We start from the raw sequence: 24,139 nt of genomic DNA, 5'->3' as shown, positions 1-24,139 counted from the left end.
GGAAGTAAGGGGTTTTCCACAGATAAATCATACCCAAACAATTTTTTTTTTCTAGGGAACTCGTGCTTAAGAATTTCATTTTGCAACTGATTTCATAAACAACCTTGTAGCTTAAATTGGTGGGTCTACCGTCGTTTGTATAACATTACTAAACAAAGGACAACTCATATATTATGAAAACTCACAAAAAAAATTTCGCAAATCACAAGAATCTAAATTTAAATCATATTATCTATTTAAGTCTTGGTTATGGCCTTGATCATGGCTGTTGACACTCGTCATATTGAATGTTTTCCTGATCATAAGAATCAAATAAGGATTATTCTATAGAAACAAACGGCGTTCGCATGATTATGATGCATGGCGGCATGAAAGTATATCAGAATCTGCATGAAAACTGACCTCATGCATTTTTTGCGATATAGGGGTATGACATTTTTGCCCGTTACCGACAATTATCGACATTACCGACGGCTTTTTGGTTGTATTTCACAAAAAAACCCTTAGCAGAACGAGGATTGAATCACCAACTTTTTGGTTATTGATCCGACACGCTACCACCGCGCCATGGACGCTTGATGAAATGTGAGAGAAAGAGCACCAACATATTCTTCTCGAGCCAGCATTATATGTGTTGGTGAGAACTGCAGATCGCTGAAATGTTTACACGCGGGCAAAAATGATCTACGGGCTTGCTGCAAAAAATGTTACAAAATGTGACATTTTCTGCAGCAAATCCACTGTTGCAGATTTTGAGATATATTTTTCCTTTGGGTGTACTGTAGTTAGAGTACTACAATCATTTCCATCGAATGAAACAGTAAATAAACGAAACAAACCACAAACGATGAGTCATAGCCGTGGAATAACTGTCTATATTACCATAATTAAAGTTGCAGATGCACACATAAGATTTCAACTAAACTCGTTAAATCATTTCCAAAACCCATTCAGCACTTCCTTGCATTCCTACCGTGTTTGCAACTTTGGGACCCGTGGCACGTTAGCCGGTTGGCTGTTGGTAGTTTACCTTTTTTCTAAGAAAAGCAACATCAAGCACGCTCTCTTCCAACACACAATCAAACTGCAGCGTGTGTGTGCAGTATGTTCTCTTGAGGCTCAATACTGTTTTCGACCGCGCGAGCTAACAATTTGAGCCCCCCTTCGCGATCTCTACCTCATACTGGGTACTCCCCGCAAAAGGAGCATCACACACTGCCAAAGAGAGTGAGCAAAGTCGAGTCCCACACCCGACTCGATGCAGCGCGCCAAGACCCCAAGCCGAAGGAGTGCGCTAGATCGGCGCGTTCGGCTTAGGCCGGGGGAACCTGAACCGAATGCGCAAACGACGATGTCGACGAAAGAGTGCGACGCGATCGACGCGATTTCGTCGCCGAGGATAGTTCGCCGAGGTGTCGTGTGGTGGCTCTCGGGTTGGCCTTTTCCACCTACTGGGGTATAAAAACCGATTGTAAAATTACCTTTTAATACAGTTTTCTTAGAGGTTTTGCAGCGTTCGCAACAATTTGGAGGTGTCCTTTTGAGAAGAAGCCGTAGTTTGGTGTGTGCAGACGGAGATTAGTCCCCGCTGACTCAAGGATTGTGTGTGTGTGCCGCAAGGATCAGGAAGCAAAGTGTGCAAAAATTGTGTGGACATTTGACGGTGGAATAACCCCCAAAGGACATTCTGTTTAGCTTTTTGATAAGCGAACGAAGAAGTGGTGTGGCGAAAATGATGAAGTACAGCATAGTTTTTGTGGTCGCTTTGTTTGGAGCCGGTATGTAGAAAATCATCAAAAAAAATTAACAACGTCTCAAAGAATGTAAACTGCTGAAATTGTGCTGGGGATGTGGACTTTGAAAACAAATCTGTGAATAATCGTTGCGGTCTGCAATCGGTTGCAAGAGTGAGACAACACGAGGAAATCTATGTGTTTTGCCCTCTAATGGATTTGAGCAGAATGATCTCAACTCGAAGATCTAAGATATTGTCTAGTGATAGCCGTTCAGGGAGTTGTTGTTTGCTGGCAAGTGAAAGGAACAGTTTCGTTTAGCCAGCCAGACAGAACAATTGAACGGCGTTGGAAAAAAATGCTGCCAAAAGTCTATTGTGATCTTTTCCTGCACGAATGCATACATTCATGGGCGGATTATTGATTGAAGTGAACGATGAATTGATTGTTGCACAATGCACTGGACTTGATTGATGTGTGCAGTTTTTAAAATATGTCGTTAGGAATTTGTGAAGAAATTTGAAAATTATGATAATATAATAATAATTCATATAATAATTCTTTGATTCATACTTTGATTTATTCAATAAATGGTGGATATTCCCAAGTGCGTTCCAAATTTTGCGTCAAATGTTTTGTGAGTGAAAACTGAGTCAGTTTGCTCTGCATTTTTATCTTTTTACAACATTGACCTTAAACATCTATATTAAAAATCGTATTATTAAATTATTTAAAAAAATACAAACTTTCGAATGGGCCTAAATGTGTAACAATGTTTGTAAGAATATATTGTAACAATATATTGTTACCGTAAACTGGGGTCAATCGGGACACTTGGGGCGAATTGGGACAGCAGATTTAACCATGTTGGAGCACAATATTTTGATTTTTCTGGATGGTTTCGGTTAGAACAGACTCAGGCCAACAAAATGTGTACATCCATTTCCAAATTTAAAAGCTTTAAGTGCTCTAAAAACTGCTGTCCCTATTCAGACTGTAGTCCCGATCCACCCCAGATTACGGTAAGAATAATTATATAATCATGCGAAACAACAGAATAAGTAAAAAATCAGACAACAAAAAAACGAAAGTAATAAAATTAATAAACGGATACGTCATATTTATATTCATTAGAAATTATTAAATTCAAGCTTCAAGCAAAATCAAATTATTCGCTTTACAGCATTGCCTTGGCGTTCTCGATTGCGAGATTCCTACTCGAAACTTAGTGTCCGAAGGCTTGATTGTTGAGGCCTCTTTTTACACCTAAGCTTCCATCCACCCCGGGATTCCTTTGGTTTGTGAGTCCAACTGCCTACCAGCGACTCCACCGAGACAGTCAATATAGTCAAGCTTCAAAATCAAACCATCCACATTAACGACCCTTGGGTCTTTTGTGGTCTCTATTGCAAGTTTCTGCTCGAACCTAGGAGTCCGAAGGCTTGAATGGGGAGAGCACCCAAACCTCTTTCTACTCCAAGGAACCTTCCACCCTAGTGTTTGAACTGACGACCTTCGGATTGCGAGTCCAACCGCCGCCAGCGATTCCACCGGAGTAGGCTTGGTTAGGTGTGTTGTTTGTCCTTATGGCATGGAGACGACTCCTACACCTGGAATGACTTAACGGCCTTACAACCAAGGCCGGGACCGACATTTTACTTCCTCATCCGATGGAAGGTTGGAGCAGATGGGAATCGAACCCAGAATCATCCGCTTACAAAGCGGGCAGCGTAACCATTCGGCCACGCACTGCCACATAGTCAAGCTTACAGAAATGAATTAAACATTCTGACCACCATAAATCATTACTATTTATGAAAATCTAAATTCTCTTGCCATGCAAATTAGCATGAGTTGACTATCAATATATAAAAAAAAAACAGATCTGATGTCATTTCGTAACATCACCCGGCACAGCCCGACTCCGAATATGTAAGTTAAGGTCAGCCACTTTTCGGAGAAGAGAGCAAAATCCCCTCACTTTGGCCGGTGTTGACCACACCAGCGTGCCCGTCCCCAACGCCCGTGGGGCTTAATTTGGGCGTGGTGTTGACTCTCAAACACGCGCGCTACGACGACCTGTAAAACCAGATCTGCGTGCGCAGCTGCGCGGCCGACACGGCTTATCTCGACACGGCTAAATTAGCAAAAGTCATTAGGATCGCACGGCGTGGCGTGGAGACCGTGGCCACATTTTGCCGACAGAGATTGACCTTGGACGGAGTGTGTCCATTGAGATTGTGGGGGGCATGGGAGGGGTCCACGGTGGATTATGTAACGATTGTGACACATTTTTTGGTTATTTTTTTATTCGGGGGAACCAGTTTTGAAGCAGTGGAATCGTGGAGATCCGCTTGGAAGTGGTGGGCCTTGAATTTGATAGTTCGGTTGACGAGTTCTGGGTGGAGATATTCGATAGTGGACAGGAAGGTTAACACTTTTTTCTCGGGGTTTTGTGCCAATTTTTGCATATTTTGTTGCGCGCCATTGAGTAACACTCTTGAATTAGTATTCATCAGGTCGGGGGATCTGAACGTTTTGTCGAGCTTCGTAGAAATAACAGGCCTATAAAGTAATTTTAGTCTGTTACGCTGTGGACATCATCCCGTATGCACCCGATCAACTGAAGGGGGTACAGAAGAGTCGTCACTTTTGGACGAATTTACGCGACAAATAAATCTAGCACCGAGCTTTGCATTCCCGGCACGTTCCGGATTATTCATGATGTCTCCGCGCGCCCGTTGTGGCCACGTCAGCCGCACTCTGCAGTTCGTTGACAGGGTGCTATCGTTTGACCATCATCGTCTGAAAACACCCGTCCCGTTGCGAGCCCTCGTTCACGGTGGTGCTCACAAATGCGTGATCAAATTAGTTAATTTGCCTGATTGAAATCTCGTCCCTCTGTTCCCCCTAAACTCAAGTGATGTCTCCCTTTTCTGATGTGCAAAAAGTACCCCAACAGGTTTCCTTCTTGTTGAGCGAATTACCCACTGTTGTGGAAAAGGGAAAAACCTCTTGAAGTAAAATTGACAAAGTGAACTACCGGTTCCAACTTTGTCGATGATCTCCCCCGGAGTAGTTCGTCTTAATGAGGCTTTGTCCGTCAAAGATAAATGAAAGTGTGTGTGTCGGTTGGGGGGCAGCAAAAACTGGTCACTTGTGGAAAGAAGCACTGCACTTGAAGCCAGCACCGGAAACAGTCGACCCCTTTTTTGCCCTGCTCTGAGCTCTCCTCGAGATGTAGTAGACGACAAACGACACAAAGTGCTTTTTCATTACTGTATCACTCCTTGTGGGTCGCTTCTTTTGCTGGAAATTGGTTCGAAGCAACAAGCTGATCCAGCTCGTGGCCAAACACACCCTCTCCCAAGGAAAACGCCACATCTTTCCAGTCTGGATCGAGATCATTGCATCAAGATAGTCATCGCTCCGCTCTACTGTGCTGTACACTCAGTTGCAAGTTTAAGCTTTTTTAATTTACGAGAACTACCCAGCAAAGAAAGTAGTAATCCAGCTGCATGTAAAAGGCCCAGGTGTAAAATAAATGTTGCATTATTTTATGCAATTCTATGTAATATTACATCCTGAAATGTGTACCTCATCAGTATGGGAAACATACTTGACCGAAATGTCAAGCTCATATATGCGTTTATCTTTTCCATTCTTCATCGGTATGTTGACCGAGCGGGCTAAGGCGCCAATCCTTACTGTTGGTGCTGGGTTTGATTCTTATGTTCGTTTTCGGTTTATATATTGCACTACTGAAATTTTATGTGACAGTATGTGGAACTGCAAAAGTTTGCTGAAATTTCAGCAAGTTTTCAATTGGAATTGGAAGGGAGTGAAGGAATGTTCCTTTCTTTTTTCCATAATTCAGAAGAAAGCATTACAATGTGCAAAAAAAGGCGAAACAAATTTTTCCACTCATAAGGTAATACTTTAGAATGATGAGGAAAAGTTTCCCCTCTTTTGAATGTTTTAAATTATTTTTTCAAGTAACTGAGTGTACTCTACTCCACACTATTTCGTCATCCGGGACCGGATTCGAGTCAGCAGCGCTTCCCTTCCCCACTCAATGAACCACTTTCTGGTCAAGACACACAGCAGTTCAAGACGATTTCCAACATTTTGTCCTGCCGCTGTCGAGTTCTTCACCCGGTTGTCGCCACCAGCTCGAACCGACTCGAAGAAAGGAAAAGCAGATAATCGCCTAATGAAAATTGCTGCAATTTTCCATCAATTAACTATCGATCGTGTTGTTGTGGTGTTGCACCTCGTTTTTTTTCTCTTGCTGCCCAGTTTCGGCATCGTCCAAACAGCTCTAAACTGTGAGATTTATTGTTATTGGGTATTTTGTTTTCATGATTGAGCTGCCGGCAGTGTTTCACCTGTGCTGAAAGTTTCGCTTGTTACTCGCATGTTTCCGAACACACTAAACCAATTAGGTCCGATTAGGCGAGAAGGGGAGCAGCGCACATCCCACAAGGCTGAACAGCACTCCTGAGATGCTGCTTTTGCTCGAGTCTTTGATGCTTCAAGAAGAAAGGTTTTTTCCTCCTCCCCGTCAGCCTCACAAGTACTATTTTATTCAATTATTGCAAACTTCACTCAAGGAGCGAAACTTCAACGGCAGTGTTCTTCAACGTCGCTTTTTCGGTTGCTGTTATTTCGCGCAGCAGTTTTTTTTCTGCCCCTCGACTCTCTTCCTGAGCAGCAGCAGCAGCCGGGAAGTGAATGGAGCCATGATTAAATTATTTTGCATCCACTTTGGCGCTCTGGTACTACTGCCGCTGGAGGACTTCAATTGCACTTCTCAATTTGCGGCATTTGTAGCAATCACGTGCAATTATCGCGGGGCCGTAACTATTCGGCGCTTCGAAGCCGGAAACTGTAACGGCAGAAGTAGGAGGAGTGGGGGAGATTTGTGCAATTTGCATCGATGTCATTAACGGGTCGAACTTGAAGCACTGAAAAATGCCACTGACAGTGATTTAATCTCGTTAGTTGGTTGAAGCATTTTTTTTTCTCGTAATTTCATTCAATTAGAATGCTTTAAACTGACCACAGAACTACTGTTGCACCTTCAACATTCAGTTACAAATAATGATTCAAGAATCGCTTAAAAACAAGCAAAAAGTGGTTGAAAAATAATTCATAGAAATTGTCACCCGAAAAAATCCTTTTCAGCTCGTATTTTAATTACTTTTCACATAGAAAACTGCTGTCAAAACCAAACAACACACACACACACCCGCACAGCCCACCCACCAGTCAATCAACTTGATGTCACCCCGTTTTGCTTGACTTTGTTCACGGCGTGGTGCCTGGTGTTGATGCTCCACGTGTCGCTGCAGGGATTTTCCGAGAGCGCGCGCTCGCGCTTCGTATAATCAGAGGAGGCCGTGTGTGAGGGCGGTGGGAATCCTTTTATCTTATCCTTATCTCGGGTGGCAGAAGATGGCAGCACCGTCAGAGTAACCAAGCGTGATGCTGAAAGGTGAAATTAATCTTTCACAGCGCCATCACAGCACGCACCAACACACACACACGTGTGTGTGTGAGTGTGTTTACTCAAAGGCTGCTTTTGTTTTGTCATTATGTTGGGGGCACAGCGCAATTTTTTTTTTAGAAATGTGACGCTTGCTGAATTTGAACCCAAATCTTTGCGCTGACAGGGTGTGCGCTAGCAGGAATGGCTATTGGTATAAGTTTTAAATGTTTAGCCTTTTCAATTCTTTGTCGATTTGGTCCTTTTCTTACAGTGCATTACATGAAGTAGCTTCCAGAATGCCTTCCGGCGCCAATCGAGAAACCACAATTGACTGCATGCTGGTAGTGACACCGCGCCGTTGATTATTGATTTTTGATATCTGCGATATCTCTTGATAGCAGCTCAACCATTCAAAGTGCCCCTTCAAGGGAGACAAATTTAATTACAATAATCAAACATTTGACGGATTTGCAAACCACCCACCTCTCCTTTGGCGGCTTCCCCAGGTGGAAATCATCTGCATAATAGATGAGATTGGCCAACACAGCACGCCGTCGTCGTCATCGTTCTGGGAACCCCGTACGGTGTCGGACCAGATTCACGCCGTGTTTAGAGCCCTTCCGCAGATTGAAGATTGATATGGTTGATTAATTTAATTACTTCAAAACTAACATGTCAAAGCCATTTACTACCGGGTTCGATCGGATCCGACAGTGAATCACGTGAGCGTTCGCACACACATACACACTAGGGTGCCACCAAGATATCGTTAATTAATCATTTTATCGCGATTATCAAGAGCTGCCCGAGGTGGGTGTAATTCGTCGTGTGGACTTGGCCCGACCAAGGTGTTGATAGATTGCCTTCAAAGAGGTCCAGCGTGTGTCCCACGGTTGTTGTTGTGGGTTCAGCTTATTGACACCCTCGGTGTGGTGCGTGGAGGATAATCACGCGCACCTAGACAGGGGAATTGGGGAGATAAATGATGTTAAATGAATGAAAGGTAATGTACGTGGCCGGTAGCGAGCTCACACAGATCAAAGTCGACCGTGGTGTGAGTAATTGGGGTTTGTGCTCTGATGGCCACGAAATTTGAACGTCTTAATTAGGCATTCGTGAATGTTTGACCTGTTTTGGACTTTACAAAATTGTAGATTAATACTCTCATACAAATCATAGACAAAGTTTGAACATGTTTGTTCAATTGATAAGCGATAGAACTACTAGACCACCGTTAATATCAAAAACCGCATGAACCCCACGTGACCGCGCGCGCGCACGCAGGTTAGTTAGTACCGTCCTTAAATAACTCTCGCACATGTTTCGAATATTTATGCTTGACATTTGGGCGGTATTTTACGCGAATCAGTGCCCACCGGATGGCCCCAAGATCTCGGCCTGACCGAAGTCAACACCAACGCCGCTGCCAACGTTGGTGGTTAAAGTGGGTCAGAAATGTGAGGTAATTGCACCCACTGTGAAGAACGGGGGCACCGCATGTGAGCATCAATGTATAATAGAATTTAATTAACACATAAATAAACATAGAATGTTTACCGCCGAGCTGCTCACACTAATTCTTGTCGCGGGCCACTAGGCTCCAAGAGCTGCAGCACTCTGATATCTCTCACATCCATTAGGTGAGAGGTATGCGCACCACTTACTGCGGAATGGCAGCCGGGTCTATAAATACATCTCGCTCCATAAGGAAGCGAAAGGCTTTCTAGCAGACAATGTCATTATCTGATTGGCGAACGGTCAGTGGGCACTGGAAGAGAATGGATGGATGAATCTAATTGAATGCAACTTAATTTATTTAATTTATGCACAATCTCTTCCCAATACAAACGGTACTGTGTTTGTGCGTTCGATGGATGGATAGACCTTTGAACATTAAATGTCAAGAGATTCTGACCTTTGCCTAGTTCAGCTGCGTAAGAGGTAATGATGGATGGCTATGGTTGCATGCACTGGTGATGAACAATCCTGGCCAGATATCCATCAAACGCATCAGCTAGCTTAATTTACACGGGAGATTTGATTAGCGGTCGAGTCCCACTCACTTGCGCTACAAAAGTGAAAGTTGTCTAATTTCTTGTTTATCACCCCCGCAATAAAAAAAATCTCCTAAAACCACAGATCAACGGGCGTGGTTTTCCTCCCATTTGCATTCGCCATATTTTTCGCAAATTCGAAGGGAGGTCGCTGCTCTCGTTCCATGTTAATGAATTGCGAAAAAAAAAATCGCGCCCGCCATACCCAGATTATATGCACACGGCCCCGACGACGATGATGGAGACTTTCACGAGTCGTTACGGCGTGCGCGGAGAGTTGCATAACAGACAACGAACCCGGTCGATCGCGCTCACTCTTCTTGCATGAACAAATGTGGCGGCGCGCGCTCGCCGTCGATTTGTGTACATTTTTGCCTTTTCTGCCTTCTTTCGGCAGCAGCAAAAACAACTTCTAGACCCCGGTCTAGTCACCGTACATGCCGTACGAGTGACACAACACGGCCGCGGCGCCCCCCTCTCCGGATTATGTCATTCTCGCCAGGGGTTGAGACCCTGCTCGGCGATAGAGTTGGCGACCTGCCTGGTGATGTGGTCAAATTTTTCTGAACCGTTCTGTTCCTGATCACCTTCATCGAACACCGCTCAAGTTGATCCACTTTTGACACGCGCGCGTGATCTTCGCCGCCGTGAAACTAGTCCGGAGACGGGTCTTCAAGTTGAAGGCTAATGAGATGTGACTCTCCGCAAACCCCAAGTTCGTGACAAGATCAACGGTGAAATTACCTGCCCCACGTCAATCGCGGTGAGCGAGTTTTGCTCGAGCAATTTGTCCCGATCGATTGGAATTAGTGTCAGTACCTGCAAAACCTGGCCAATTACCGCTTCCTGGTTTCAAGCGGAGAGTGGAAAGCTATCACTTTCGCTGCACTGTTCCACACTGTAATTACCTACCCTACTTCTTTCAGCACCACTTCACTTGGCTGCGTTGACATTGATAGCTCCCCTCTAGGACAAATCTCCCCCGGCATGAGTGAGCCTGCCCAGTAGACTAATGAATATTAAATATTAATGCTCAACCCCCAACCGGGCACTCGGTTGGACCGACAGTGTTGATGATGAGCTCTTTCCTCACACGTGACTGTTGGGACTGGGGTGGAAAGGGGCCCAACAGTTCAGATTACTGCTCGCACATGCACATACTCCAAAAGGGGGACAAACTCCTGCTGTAGTTTATCTCTATTGTCATGAGATCTAATGTGGATGCTTTTTCGTTGCTACAAGGAAGTAGCTCCGACTTCTGCTGCCAGTTCCTTCCTGGTAAAACGGCACTGGAAATGAAATATTAATACAGACTAGAGCGCGCAGCAGTAGTGAAGTGATGCACCTTCCAAAACCCACTCCACCCCACCGGAAAGAAATGCGACAACAGAGTCAACATTTTGTGCCAGAGTGTCGTCTATTTATTTATAGATTCCACTTCCGGGAGCACACACGGTACACCGGTGGGGGTGTGTGCAAGTCGTCGGAGACATCATCATCTTCCCGGGCACTATTATGCCATTTGGGACGGAGCGTGCAACCGGGACAATCTCGCCTTTTGTGATGTGTGCCGTCACATGCCGGGGAAAATGTCTCACGTTTCTAGAGCAGAAGCTGTTGCAGAATTTGCTTACAATTATAGTATTTATCTTTTCTACGTTCGTGTCCAAACGGCGACGCGCTTTGACTAAATGTTAACAATCGAGGCTAAGAAATTTGAGTAGAATGGATGAAATCCAAATCTTAAGTATCAAAATTTATAATTTTACCGCAAATTTAAATGCTGCTCTAAAAAATCAACCATATTTTTCAACAAAGTAGCCAGTTTAACAGCCTCACCCAAAGCATGCCAAGATTGCAAAATCCCCAAAGCCTACTTCGTTACCAAGCGGCACACCTCGCAGCCAAACATGGTAGCCGTTGGAAAGGTGAACCACCTACGCCAACCTATCATCAGTATCAAAACGCTCGGTTACGGCACACGAAACAGAAGTAACATTTTTCGACCGTACAAACAGTCAATTAGCCCCGCCGTTGCATTAGGGAAAAGGTAATGCACATAAACCATCTTTCTCCGTATTGAAACGAATACAATGTTGTTTCGGTTCACGAAAGCAAAACTCCGCGAAAAAAAAAAACAACAATAAACTGTACGGCAAGTGCCGCGTCCATTACCCAACTCGCGTTGTTTGCTCGACTAATGAGCAACATTGGGCAATTTTCCAAACTCATATGCGCCGACACGCTTAAACGCTGCTCATATCTGTCAAACGTGATTAGTGCCAAGAAAGTCGTCTACGCGACTTCGGTTGTCCCACTAACCAACCGCCGCAGCCGCTGCCGCGGCCAATGACCATGACGGCCGTCTGCTTCTGGTAAACTGGTTTGGCCGCGCGCGGCCACTCTTATCGGCCATCGTCTGTACGCACTTTGATGTGATGGTCGTAGCTTGGCGCAAACGCCATCTTGACCTGCCGAACGTGCAGAGCAAAATTTATCATGCGCCATCACAACACAACGTCGACGCCGACGTCCAACTTAAGCGTTCATCAACCTACTTTTGAGGGGTGAAATCGGTCAGCCATCGAACTCTCCGCACAGCTGCTGTCTATCTGACCACTTCTTCATGGCATGCTGCGACCCAGTTCGACCACGCCCGCCACCACGCTAATGAAAGCGAAATTTTCATCTCCGTGCCTGCTGTGATGTAATGGAGAGCGCAAAAGAAAACAACCCAAAAACAGACCCACATTCTGCGGTTGCTTGGATCGGGGTCATCGCCGAAGAAAGTGGGCGAGAAGTGGAGGTCGCGGAAAACAAGTTTCGATCTAGGTTTGTCTTCCCCCCGGGGGGCTCTCCCCTCTTTATGGAGGGGTTGTGCAATGTGGGTCCCACCTTGGAGTCGTAGGTGTAAACAGCGGCGCGGTGATCATCTTTCAATAATCCGCGCGATTACGTAACTTTTCAGGCTGTCATCACGAGCCGTAATTTTCATAATAAATTGACATAATCTGTTGAAAGTGAGAAGAATGCCAGATATTCGAGGGTGGGGTGACTTTGACACTGGTTTGCATAACATAGAGCGCGCGCGCGGTGAGTTGAGAGGTTTTCTTTCGATTCCGACGACGACGTCTGCAGAGGGCGTTACTTGGGGCGCAAAGGGGGCGCTTTACAAACCATTACAGCGCACTGCTGATCGGTTCAACCTTCCAAGAAATTGATTTTTCTTGTGCTGTTCGAGCACACATTTCTTCCTGCTCTTGCGGAAAAAACAGCTCCCTTGCGAAGGTGAATGTGTATTTCCATTTAATTGAAAATAAACAGACTTTTATTTACTCCATGTCTCGATCGAATTGTATCGGGGGCGCTGCGTCACCTTCACCCCACAAACGACAAAGCACACTGGGATGCCCTTTTTATGTTCTTCCTCGGAATTGAACCGTCGTCGTTCGCGGCGTTCGAAAATCAAAGTAGCTACTCGTTGGTGGACCCCTCGGAAGCGGAAAACTGCCAACGTCTGCTTCATTCTTCGTGAAATGCCGCCGCAGCCGAGTTGCTTGGAAATTGCCAAGAATAACAAGCTCCACATCCGCTGTAAAGGAATGTACTACTTTCTTGAGCGGTAAATTTTCGTCGGGTCTGCACTATGGAGTATAAGTTTACAGGTTCTCTGAATTTTGTTCTGAATTTGTAAACAAGGAGTTTTTTTTTAAATATATTTTTCTTGAGTTACATTTATTCTAAATGTCGTTGACACATTCTCCGGCAATGTACACCTGGGGATGGAAATTTGAAAAGCGTGTATGAGCTATTTGGATATTTTTCCTCGATTCTAGACTACTTAAAGCTTCAAAAATCATGGTTTTCAATAATTGATCATTTGAATATCGTTATGAACAAGTTGGTTAAGTTATGCATCAATTCGTGATAAAATCATCGTTTTAAAACATTTTTCTAAAAACTACTGGTTTTCAGCGAAATAAAATCCCAAAATTATTCTTTTGATTGCATTTTGTAGGTTTTTAAATGTACTAAACGGAAATGTAATGGATTTGCAGTTTATCTTAAGTCAAGTATTTTTTCAAACTAGTGTACTGCCCATGATCGCATAAATGTCCCATATGCATTTTCGTCACTTTTGAGTTATTGATGCAGTTTGGTTCAAAATCGTGTGCTCTTTCGAAAGAGCCTATAACATCCAGTACTTTGTTCCAGAAATCAGGAGGAAATCCAGTTTTTTCGTGAAAACTTAACACGTAGCCTTATGTGTGGGACAAACTTGTTTAGCGTTTTTCTCAGCTTGCTGTTTTTGCATATGGGACATTTATGCGAACATGGGCAGTGTAAGTTTACCATGTTATTGCGTTGCAACGTCACGAAAAATGGACAGTTGTTTATGCCAACAGAAAACTAAACATTCAATCATTTTGATATTTTGGATGCTCTTTGTACTTGGAAAGAGCTTTCAAATGCAACCTAGAGCGACTAAATTGGTTGTCTAGATCCAAAGTTACAACAGGTTTAAGTTTGCGTTGCAACGTCACGAAATTTTAAATCATATTGGTCACATGGCAAAAAAGGTGTATGCGTAGTTGGTTTTGAAGATAAAAGGATACTAAATATTATATATTTTTTATATAATGTTTCCGAGCATATTTACAGAAGAATTGTACATGGGTCATTCACAAATTCCTTTACTTAAGTTTGTATGCAACTCGAAAAAGTAGGTATTTTTAGAAACTTGTTGAACAAATCAAAATAGACCGATTCTCACCAGGTGTAAAAATTCTAAAACTTTCTAACAAGTTATCACGTTGTTACTGGATGGCCCTTTTATGATAACCTGATTCATCCCACACCCTTATGTAGGCCAAATTACAGTGAAATTCACTAAACAATTAAAAACCACGTGATTCGATTGTTTTTTTTTACAAACTTTTGTAACTTTGTTGTTGGACGAACCCTTACCTAAATAAGTTGTATGCAACGTTTAGTTGTTCGCAATTAAAAATGTTTTGTGGGGCAGGTAAACAGTTTTATTATTTCCTCAAATTTAATTTAAAAAGCACAAAAGTCAACAAAATAAGTTACGTTGTTTGCAGATCACCCCTTAGGGGCCATTAACAAACGATATGGGCACTTTATTTATAAATTTCAGCCCTCCTGACAACTTGAAGCTCCTCCTCCCTTCTAAAACTTCCACGTTTTTGTAAATTGCTGAAAACCATTAAAATATTAAGGGAGCGTTCTTGCATTACGTAACAAAACATTTATATTTTTAGACCCTCTCCACCCCCTGGTAATACATTTCCGATACGTTTTTTGGTATAAATCCTCGAACCCCCCCCCCCTTGATATTACGCAGTTACGTAATGCATGGACGTCCCATTACATGATAGAGGAGGGGAGAAGGGAGGGGGGGTCCTTCGTGATAATGGAATAATACAAATATTAATTTTTACTTTAAAAACACGTTGAAAAACTTCGTTAATCGTACTACTACTGTGCGGTATAGAGAGGGGGAGGGGGTTTTACATGGGCGGGCCAATTAATTCACATGTCCTTGTACTGTCTATTAATGTCTTATAATGAAATCTTAACCTACAGTTGTTCAAACTAACAAAAACTATGATTTATTTTGAAACTAAAATTTCGTGACGTTGCAACGCAACGAAAAACCCTGTTTTCGAAAACTGAGCGTTGCAACGTCACGAAATGTAAGTGGTCTTTAAAAATCGAGGTTAGATTTTTTCGAAAAACTAATGATTCAATTTGTAGGCCAATTTTACACTAAAAATGGAAGAAGAACTCCAAATTTGTCGTTTAACAGAGCAGAGTTAATGGCGAAACATGAATTGGGTCAGGATTGAGAAAAAGTCACGCGTGGCAACGTCACACTACATATTCCCCTCTCAAAAATAGAATATTCGCTTAAAATAAAGTTTCAACATTGTTTCTTATAGGAAATTTAATGTACTTTCCGAATCTGTAATAACATATGTACATTTTCAATGTATTTTTTGAGTTACAGCAGAAAAACTGAAAAAAGAAAAGTCAAAGCGTTGCAACGTCACGGCGGAATGTGTCCGTTTTATTTGTGTATCACAGCTAAAAAATTAGTAATCCAGCTGCGTGTAAAAGGCCGCGGTGTAAAATATTCTATGCATTACTTTATGAAATTCTATGTAATATTACACCCTGAAATGTGTAGCCCATCAGTATGGGAAACCTACTTGACCGAAATGTCAAGCTCATATATGCGTTTATCCTTACCATTCTTCATCGGTTTGATGGCCGAGCGGACTAAGGCGCCAGTCCGTACTGTTGGTGTTGGGTTTGAATCCCGTCGGTTGCCACTTTTTTTGTGTTTGCAAAAATTGTACATGCAGTGTGTAATATTAAGTGTCTTTTTTGACGAAGGTGATGTGCATGCTTTTGCATGCGATTTTACCATCGGATTTTTTGCTGTGTATGTTTGTGCCTTTGGCGAAAATGATTAGCTTTTTGTATATTTTCAAAATATTCTAAAAACCAAAACCTAATCATTTTTTTTTTGTAGTACAATTTGATTCAAAAAAAAACCCAACTATTTACTGTGACAATTCCAATTAAAGTTTAGCAACCTCTACCCTTTTCGGCAACCCTTTCTCTAGCAGGAAATCGGCGCCGGCAACCTTGACGTCAGAGCATTAGAGTGAACAGTACCCGCTCTATTATGCAGTCAGCTTTTTCACTTTCAATTTTTAATAAATTGTTGAAAGTGTGGCAAGAAATGGCATGGCAGCGCGGCAGAGCATGTTACTATTTTTTTGCTGTTATTTGTTTGTGTTTTGCGCACTTTTCTTCCTCAGTCGCGCGCCGCCACTGGAATTGAATCTCTTTCAAGCGATAAATTGAGCAATTTTGCGTCAGTTTTTTTTTCTGCCAGCAATGGTGGTTCGGCATTGTTGGCACAGAGGGGCCAACAATCGATAACATGTGTTAACAAACAATACAATTTTGCGAGCGCTGGTGTGCAGAAAAAAAAGCAGCCGTGGCAGGTGTCGATCGATTTGCTCTAATAAGCGAAGGAATTTCACACTTTTTGCTGGCAACACTGTTGAGCGGCTGATGGCAGGACTGTTGCAACAGTTTTGGCAGATGCGATTGCTCGGAACGGGTGAAGAGACGTTGAGGGGGAGTTGCATTTTGCACGATGCATTTCATAATTATCTGATAAGCATCACGAAAGCACTGCACCTCATAGGCCAGTGCTGCCAACCCGCACAGTTCATCAACCGGGGTGTTTGTGAGTGTGTGTGTGTGTGATGCAAATGATTATGAGTCTCCGGAGGGCCGTTCGATCGGACGGCAGGGTAGAACGATAGATGTGGAGTCCGCTGCGGGGGGCTCATTAAAAATCAATAAACTATTTAAAAGTTGTGTGCGCCCAACGTTATTGGCAATACTTGGTTACTGTGACCGGGATGCCAGCCAGGACATTAGTTGGACATAAATTTATGGGAAGAATTTTCCTCTCCGGTGCCCGTTTTTGTGTGTGTTGCGTTACTCACGTGAGCACGGTGGTGCTTCGAAAGTGTGAACATAAATCATAGATTGTGAGGGGGTGATAAAAATTGTGATAATTACTTATTGGTTACTTATTATCATCGAACATATTCTGGTGCCCGGGTGGTGATGAATGGGTGGTGAAGCTATTAAAAGCTCTGAAATTTTCGTGGAATCACAGCATTAATTGAATGATGTGGGATGGAGTTTTATTGTGAAACGCGAACTTCAAAATAAGAGTTTAAATATACGTTGTCGAATAATTGTTCAATATTACTTTGAAATCGGCTTGAAAATGTATTGAAAATTTAATAATTATTGGTCTTCTTGCAATAATCAGGCTAATCAGAGGGCTTCATTTTCTGGTGCGGTTCTGGAGCACTCACCAAAAATAGCATCATTGGTTTCAGTAGCAGATAGCACCATAAATTTTGAAAATTATAAAAATTCAGGTTTTGGAGTTCGGTTCGCTTCTTGTACATATTGCATGCATTTTTGACTTACATGCATCAGTGACGAACCACCTGAATTGAAGAATAAACTTTGTAGGAAAAGCATTTCCCAATAATTTGTTAAATTTAAAGGTGCCTTATAGTTTGTGCCTTCAGTACGCTCTGTAATCGGAAGTAGCTGAGTTTTCGGCAGGTAATGCAGTAATTAATTAATTTCTAGTTAATTAATTGAGATTTATGCAAGTTATTTAGTCGTAATTTGAAGACCCATTCAAAGTTTTTTTGAAAATGGTCAAATCCAACTTCAATGCAACTTCTGAGTGCCTTTTTAAAAGGTATTGGGGTTCAAAATTTGTACTAGTTCAGGTGGTCTACCATTTACTTTTCGAACGCTGACAAACCTAGCAAATAAATTCAATTCGAAATTTGGCTAGAGAAAAATGTGCTTTTAAATTTGTATTGTCAACGGTGGTCTACTAAACTAAACAATCCAAATTCAACGCCAAACTCAGGCTTGTAGCTTATTGTTTCATATTTGTGATGTGGTAATTTTCTCGTTACGCATATTTCATTCCAAAAATCCAAAATTTTCTCCCAGCCGAATTTTGAATTTGATGTATTGGTTAGGTTTGTCAGCGTTCAGTACAGTAAATGTTAAACGAGCATTGATATGGTGGAAGGGTCATGTTCATTAACGAAGTTCTGGTTTTGCTGGCCATGGTTTAACTTTGTTCTACTTATGTAATATTCTAATAAAACTTGGATTTATAATATGAAGGAGTTTAATGCGAAATCGTTACCAAACAAGAGTTCAGAACCACCGTGCCAAGCATTCAAATCGACGCTCAAAAGCCGAGTTCCAACAAGATAGCCCCCCCTAACAGAGAGGTCCACTTAGCGTTCTTAAACACACTTAAAATAGACGCCGGCCATCGCCACGACCACAGCGCACACATTTGTGCATATGAAAGCGCGTGTCCGCAATACGATCCGTACGAACTCAATTCACCTGGCGCGTGGTTTCCAGACAGGCTGCAGCTTACCGTTCCTCGGAACACCAGCATCAAAGCAGCAGCACCAGCACCTAGTGCACCAATTAAGGCAATGCAGTGCAGATTGGCTTTCGTGTTTATAGGTCCTAGACAAGATTGTTCTTGTTGTACAAATACATACACACACGCGTTCTAGTGGAATGTGTGTGTGCACGCGCTTAAGAGTGCAAGTTTCGCAAAATCACACACTTCACACCGCGCGTCCGCGTGGTGGGAGACGAGATGCAATTCCAAGGCAGTCTACCACCTTTCTCGGGGCACCAGGCCACCAAGTGGTCCAGCAGCAACCGCCGCCCCGTACGAGGGTGCACACTTCCCGGTCGACGCTGACGACACGACGTCGAGTGCAAATATATGCACACCATTATGAACCCTGGGTCGTCATCGCTGGTAAGGGTTGTTTGGCGCGAACGAATGTAACCCTTGGCGCGACTCGCAACCTACACACCACCACCCTCCAAGGAATTGCAGTTTGCTTTTGTACGTACGCCCCCGTCCGTTGGCACTTGGCGAAATGAGTTCTGGCTGCTGTTCATGATGAGATCGCGTCGGAACGGCATTCCTTTCTTGCTGTGAGCTGTGTTGTTGCTGCTGTTATTACATGCTCGAACGCTTTTATTGTTTGAGGTTTCGTTTGGCAACACTGCTGCTCCGTTGCAGGCTGGTGAGTGCCGGTGACGTCCCGACAGAGGACTGATTTGACTGATGTTTACCGTATTCACTCCCCGCGTTGATCTTAACGAACTGCGAAAACGGCAACAGTTTGCTTGACAGCCGCTGCTGCTTGATGTAAATGGCACTGAATCAACGGAGTGGGAGGACATTCTCCTCTGTTAGACCGGTGGAGTGGAAATTCATTTGCTAGATGTTGATTAAAAGCACATAAGGTTGCGCTTTAAGCTTCGTTTGAGATTTTGAATCAACTTTTAGTCCTTTCAAATTTGTTTGTCTGGTTTTCGATTTACACAGAACTAACTCTATCAAATATTAAACTAGTCAACAACCTACTTTTTGACAAAAAAATTGAACTCAAAAACTCCATCAACATTCACTCGCAAACCAAATTGGCGGTTAATATTCCACTTTGTCAATTTTGCAAAAATGAAAAAAAAAACTCTTCTTTGATTTGTCCAGTCAACCAATTTCATTTAACGTTCCATAACCAACTCTATCAGTGAATACCATTTCTGCAAAAAAAAACTGCACATGGCTTGTTTAAATTTTCCAAAACTATTGTGTAATCATGCCGCGGGCTAAATATTCGACACATTTTAATTCCACAAAAAAAAAAAAAACTCGCATACAATTTGTGAAATGTGAAACCAAACCCCGGAAGCTGGCGTTGACAGGCCGGGTGGGAATCGTTTTTTTTGTTCGCCCCAACGATTGACATTTAATTCACTCGTTCATCGCGTCCGTTGCCACCAGCTCTGTAATTACAGGGAGCCAAAATTGTACCTTTGTTTTTGAGGAGGAAATTACCAGGCACAGGGATAGCATAAAATTCCATGCAAAATGCGCCCATGTCTGGTGGCGATGAATTTGAGGTTGGAAAGCTGACTTAGCACAGCGAGTGAGATTCTTGATGGGATAACGAAATCTCTTAGCTTCTTGCTTCCTTTCAAAGATCACTTGCATTGGCAGATCGGCGCTTTGATGGTGCGGAAGCACAGTGAAGTTGCTAGTTTTGCATGAAATGTGTGTAAAATTCCGTAGAAATTTGCGTGACTTCTTTGAAAATAGTTGTTGCATGACATTCCATGTATTATTTACAGTATTTTTTTGCAGTGCAAAATTTAAACTTTGTTCTCGACGTTGAAAGAGATTCCACACTGACACAGTTTCCCGCTCCCCTGTGGATAAGACAAAGCTCCTTTAACCCTTTCTGTAAAGTTGCACAACATGAAAGGCAGCCAGCTCTCGACATCGAACACAGGAGATTATCTCTGTTATTGCTTATTTGTAATATCGTGCATTATCTTTATTCCTCCACCCCCATCAAATCCGATGTACCTCTCGGCAAAGAAATGCCACCCACCTCCCAGCGCAAAACCCCTTTTGAAGCGAGCTCGCGCGTTCGCTGGGTAACGAAATTGCCAAAAGGTGAATGTTATATTACATCAACTTTGTGATTCTACCTTTTTGCCAGAATACCAGCTCTCTCTTCTCGTGTAGTACAATAGCATAGTATGCACACACCGGTGATAGTGCAGCAGCGATTTCACTGCTAGTTTATAAAAGGGAAAAGAAGAGTGGAACAGCACAAGACCTTTCTGGTATGATGTTCCCAACCTAGTCTCCTCACTTGAACCTCTTCTGTGATGCAACGTTGTTCGACAAAGCTACCGTATGGCGTGACTACATCCAGGGGCAAATTTGATGTAAATTAGAAAGAGATTGCCAAATTCGCTACTGTTACTATTTCGTGGAATTTAGACGATGTTGCTTGAGTCTCTTGAAAGAGACTGTTCCCTTTTGAATTATGTCGGATATAAAAGGTTTGGAAAACTTTGCAAAGATCTTTCTAGAGTCCCTGTAAAAGATGTCAACCAAATTTCAGGATTAGACATTTCTTTCTTGTTTGATTTTCTCAAAATGTACCTCAGTCTCGATAATTGACAGATATTAGGGTGTACAATCAATACGATTAACTTATGCAAGACTTCAAATCAGACAACGATTCGCAATCTTCCTAGAAGGGGCACAAGTCTCCAAACAACTATACACCTCATACCTGGTAGCTCAATGAGATCAATGTATCGTTCCTCTCGCCCTGAAACGAGCCAAATCTCGCCATATCGGTGGCACGTTGTTCCAGTTGCAGTGCAGTTCAGAGGGAGGGATTTGGTGCATTATAAATTTGATTTTATTATTAGCTTCCCTTCACCGTGTTTTGAAGGTGCACTCGATCTTTTGCCTTCTGCAGTGTGGCTACTGAATTTTTCACACTGTACTCACCACAAGGTCTGATGGCAAACCTGGCTTTGTGCAAGAAAATGAATAAAAAAAAAGCATTCTAGTTTGTGCACTGTGATAAGTTCTAGCTTTGAGATTCAACTGCGGTAAAGTACATGTCTGATGATTTGACATAATTTTGTTAGACTTTTTTTGTTATGAAGTCAAATAATTGAAGATCTTAAATTGAATTCACGAAAAAACAATAATAGTCTACGTCAAACGATTGGGATTTTACTGCACTTTGTAGACGAAACAGTATCAGTTATTTTCTACGGTGCAAAATTGTGCCAAAGGCAGCAATCTAGCAAATAATGCATGACTCATTGTGGGGGCAACGCGGTGACTCACCTAATTTACACATATCAATCGGAATCGATTCAGAAACTGAAAGTATTCAGCCGCGTGCCCTTGTGCCAGTGACATATAGCGGTGAATTGGTCCACTTTTTGTTAACCGTTCTTTTTTTTAAATTGGACCCCCTAGCGGTGCTCAGTTATGGTTATGGTTTTCAATAAAACTCAAAGAGACATGAACTGCGATTGTTGTTGACACGCGTGACGGTACTAAATAAGCTTCGTGCTCTTTAAGACCGAAATTGCTTCGTCCAAAAATTTTCGAAATACCATCCAGTTGTTGAGCGGTGGTAAACCTTGAAGTTTGCAGCCTAATTTCCGACCCCCTTAGCAAATCAAGTCCAAGGTTGCTTCATCCGGGCTTTTTCCAGTCCAAAGATATCAGCCAGCCTGCGCTGAGTTCACCGAATAATCCAGACAGAAATCAATCATTTCATTGCCGGTTCCATCCTGCCCAGCATCGTGTTGCTGTCGTGCAATCTTGACACACTTGTATATCCAACATGAATAAAAACATAATTGTCTTGTGTCAAACCAGCCAAACTGATTAAGGAATCGAAAATTGATGAGAATTTTATAAAAGTTCAATGTTTGTCTTTTTGTCTCAAAATCTACCTGTAACAAGGTAGCACAACCCTGCGCCGACAAGCTGATGTTGGTCGCAATTTACCCTCAAGAAGCGACGGGAACACAAAACAGACGCAAAATCCCCGCTAAGTTCGCGGTTCACAGGGTATTCCGAATGACGGGAAGATGATGGCGGCGAGGGGCCAGGATTCGGAAAGATGTAGATTCTTCGAGTCGCAATGCCATGCTTCGTCTACCGTTTCGCGTTATCTTCAATCAACAGCTTCATCAGGCAAAGTGGCGAGAGTTTCGAGCGCGCGTTTGTTCTCGTGGTCTTTTTCTTTCGTTACTTTTTTTTAATACAAGGTGAAAATTTGTGGCAATCCATCGAATTTAGAAGTTCATTTATTAACAGCCACATTGTTCTCTAAACTTCAATAAAGGCTCGTAGACTCAAGACAGGGCAGGTGTTTATTCTCCATGGTGCGGGCTCCACGTGGCAGATAAAAATCGCGCTTAATCAAAAGTTGTGCGCCATTTTACGCGGGGGCGTCAAGTTTACGCGGTTAAAATTTTACGGTCAGAACCGCAAACCCATTTTGCGGGCGCACGGCGCCCCTTCCCCCTCCAGCACAATTTCCGGCTTCTGTGACTTTATGGTTTTGTCATTTTAATAATCCTTTTATTCTCTCTCCCTTTCTCCCTATTTTTAGCGGTGGCCCAGGACAGCTTCAAATGTCCAGACGACTTTGGCTTCTACCCCCACCACACATCCTGCGACAAGTACTGGAAGTGCGACAACAACGTGGCCGAGCTGAAAACCTGCGGCAACGGACTGGCCTTCGACGCGTCAGACTCCAAATATCTGACGGAGAACTGTGATTACCTGCACAACGTCGACTGTGGTGACCGCACACAGCTAGGTAATTACGACACGTGTCGGTGCACTTTGAATCGCGCGCGCACCTCTCTTGCCAAAAATAAATATTTTTGGCTTGATTTTGTGGAAAACCCACCACCGACTAACGAGCAGCAGCAGCTAACAAACGGAACTGGCTCTGTTTATTTATTTATTCTGGCCGTGTATTAGCTCAGGCAACTGAGCCAAATCTAGCTAATTATACACCAGTGACTTCCCGTATGCACCTCGCCAGCTGGTTTTTCGGAATAATTATGGGTTCTACAGTGGACTTAAACACCATTCTTCAGGATTTGCTGGGGCACGGGGTGTTATTATCGTGCAGTGGATTCAGACGTTCAAACTTAGCTAATTGATGTGGGAAATGGTGCATTTTTCATCCTTGTCCGAATCAAAAAAAACTTGAACCTTTTGCACGGTGCCAAATTGACAAAAACAAAAACTTCATAAGAACAAATATAATATTTAGCCTGGTGGCAACGCTTTCGCTTCAAATGCGAAATTTATAGAGTTCAATCTCCGGCTCAAACCAATACATTTGGTGATCTCATCCCATCTTGAATTTTAGTTTTTATCTTTCAATGTTTTTACTGAAGAGCCAATAGTTCAATTTAATTTTTTTTAAAATATATTTTGGGCTTTAATGTTGAACAAATATTGCATCCACAAAGCAGTTTTGTGTAAACTGAATTAGTTTTCAATTGAATACTTAGATATAAACTATTTTAACACTTAAAGATATTCATGAGATGAAAAAAACAAACATTAAAATAAAATTGTTATCCCTAAAATTAATAATAACTTTACATAACTAACAGAAAAAATCGGAATCATCAAATTGTCACAATTATTTAAATTGAAGTACCCTGTAAGAAAGGTCTGAAAATTTCGTTTGATGAGACAAGTATAAAAACTATAAATCGCTATTTGGATCAGAGATAGTAATTTTTTAGCTTTTCTTAGAATACCTGCTTAATTAAATCATGTTTTAATCTCATGTTAGAACAATTTA

General features: G+C 42.6%; 1 protein-coding gene across 2 annotated transcripts in view; it reads left to right on the top strand.

Annotated features, from left to right (window-relative positions):
- The first annotated feature begins 1,486 nt into the window (after positions 1–1,486).
- LOC120430535 (protein obstructor-E) overlaps positions 1,487–24,139 on the top strand; it is a 31,338-nt gene continuing 8,685 nt past the window's right edge. Inside the window, exons 1-2 of one of the 2 annotated variants that reach the window (XM_039595649.2) lie at positions 1,487–1,778; positions 22,922–23,131. In XM_039595649.2, coding sequence (XP_039451583.1) covers positions 1,733–1,778; positions 22,922–23,131 — 256 coding nt within the window. In that variant the 5' untranslated portion in view covers positions 1,487–1,732. The remainder of the gene's footprint in view (positions 1,779–22,921; positions 23,132–24,139) is intronic. The other variant, XM_039595648.2, reaches the window with a different exon arrangement.

The sequence above is a fragment of the Culex pipiens genome, chromosome 1, assembly GCF_016801865.2.
Source record: "Culex pipiens pallens isolate TS chromosome 1, TS_CPP_V2, whole genome shotgun sequence".
Lineage (NCBI taxonomy): Eukaryota > Metazoa > Arthropoda > Insecta > Diptera > Culicidae > Culex > Culex pipiens.
This window is presented reverse-complemented; position numbering and strand designations above follow the sequence as displayed.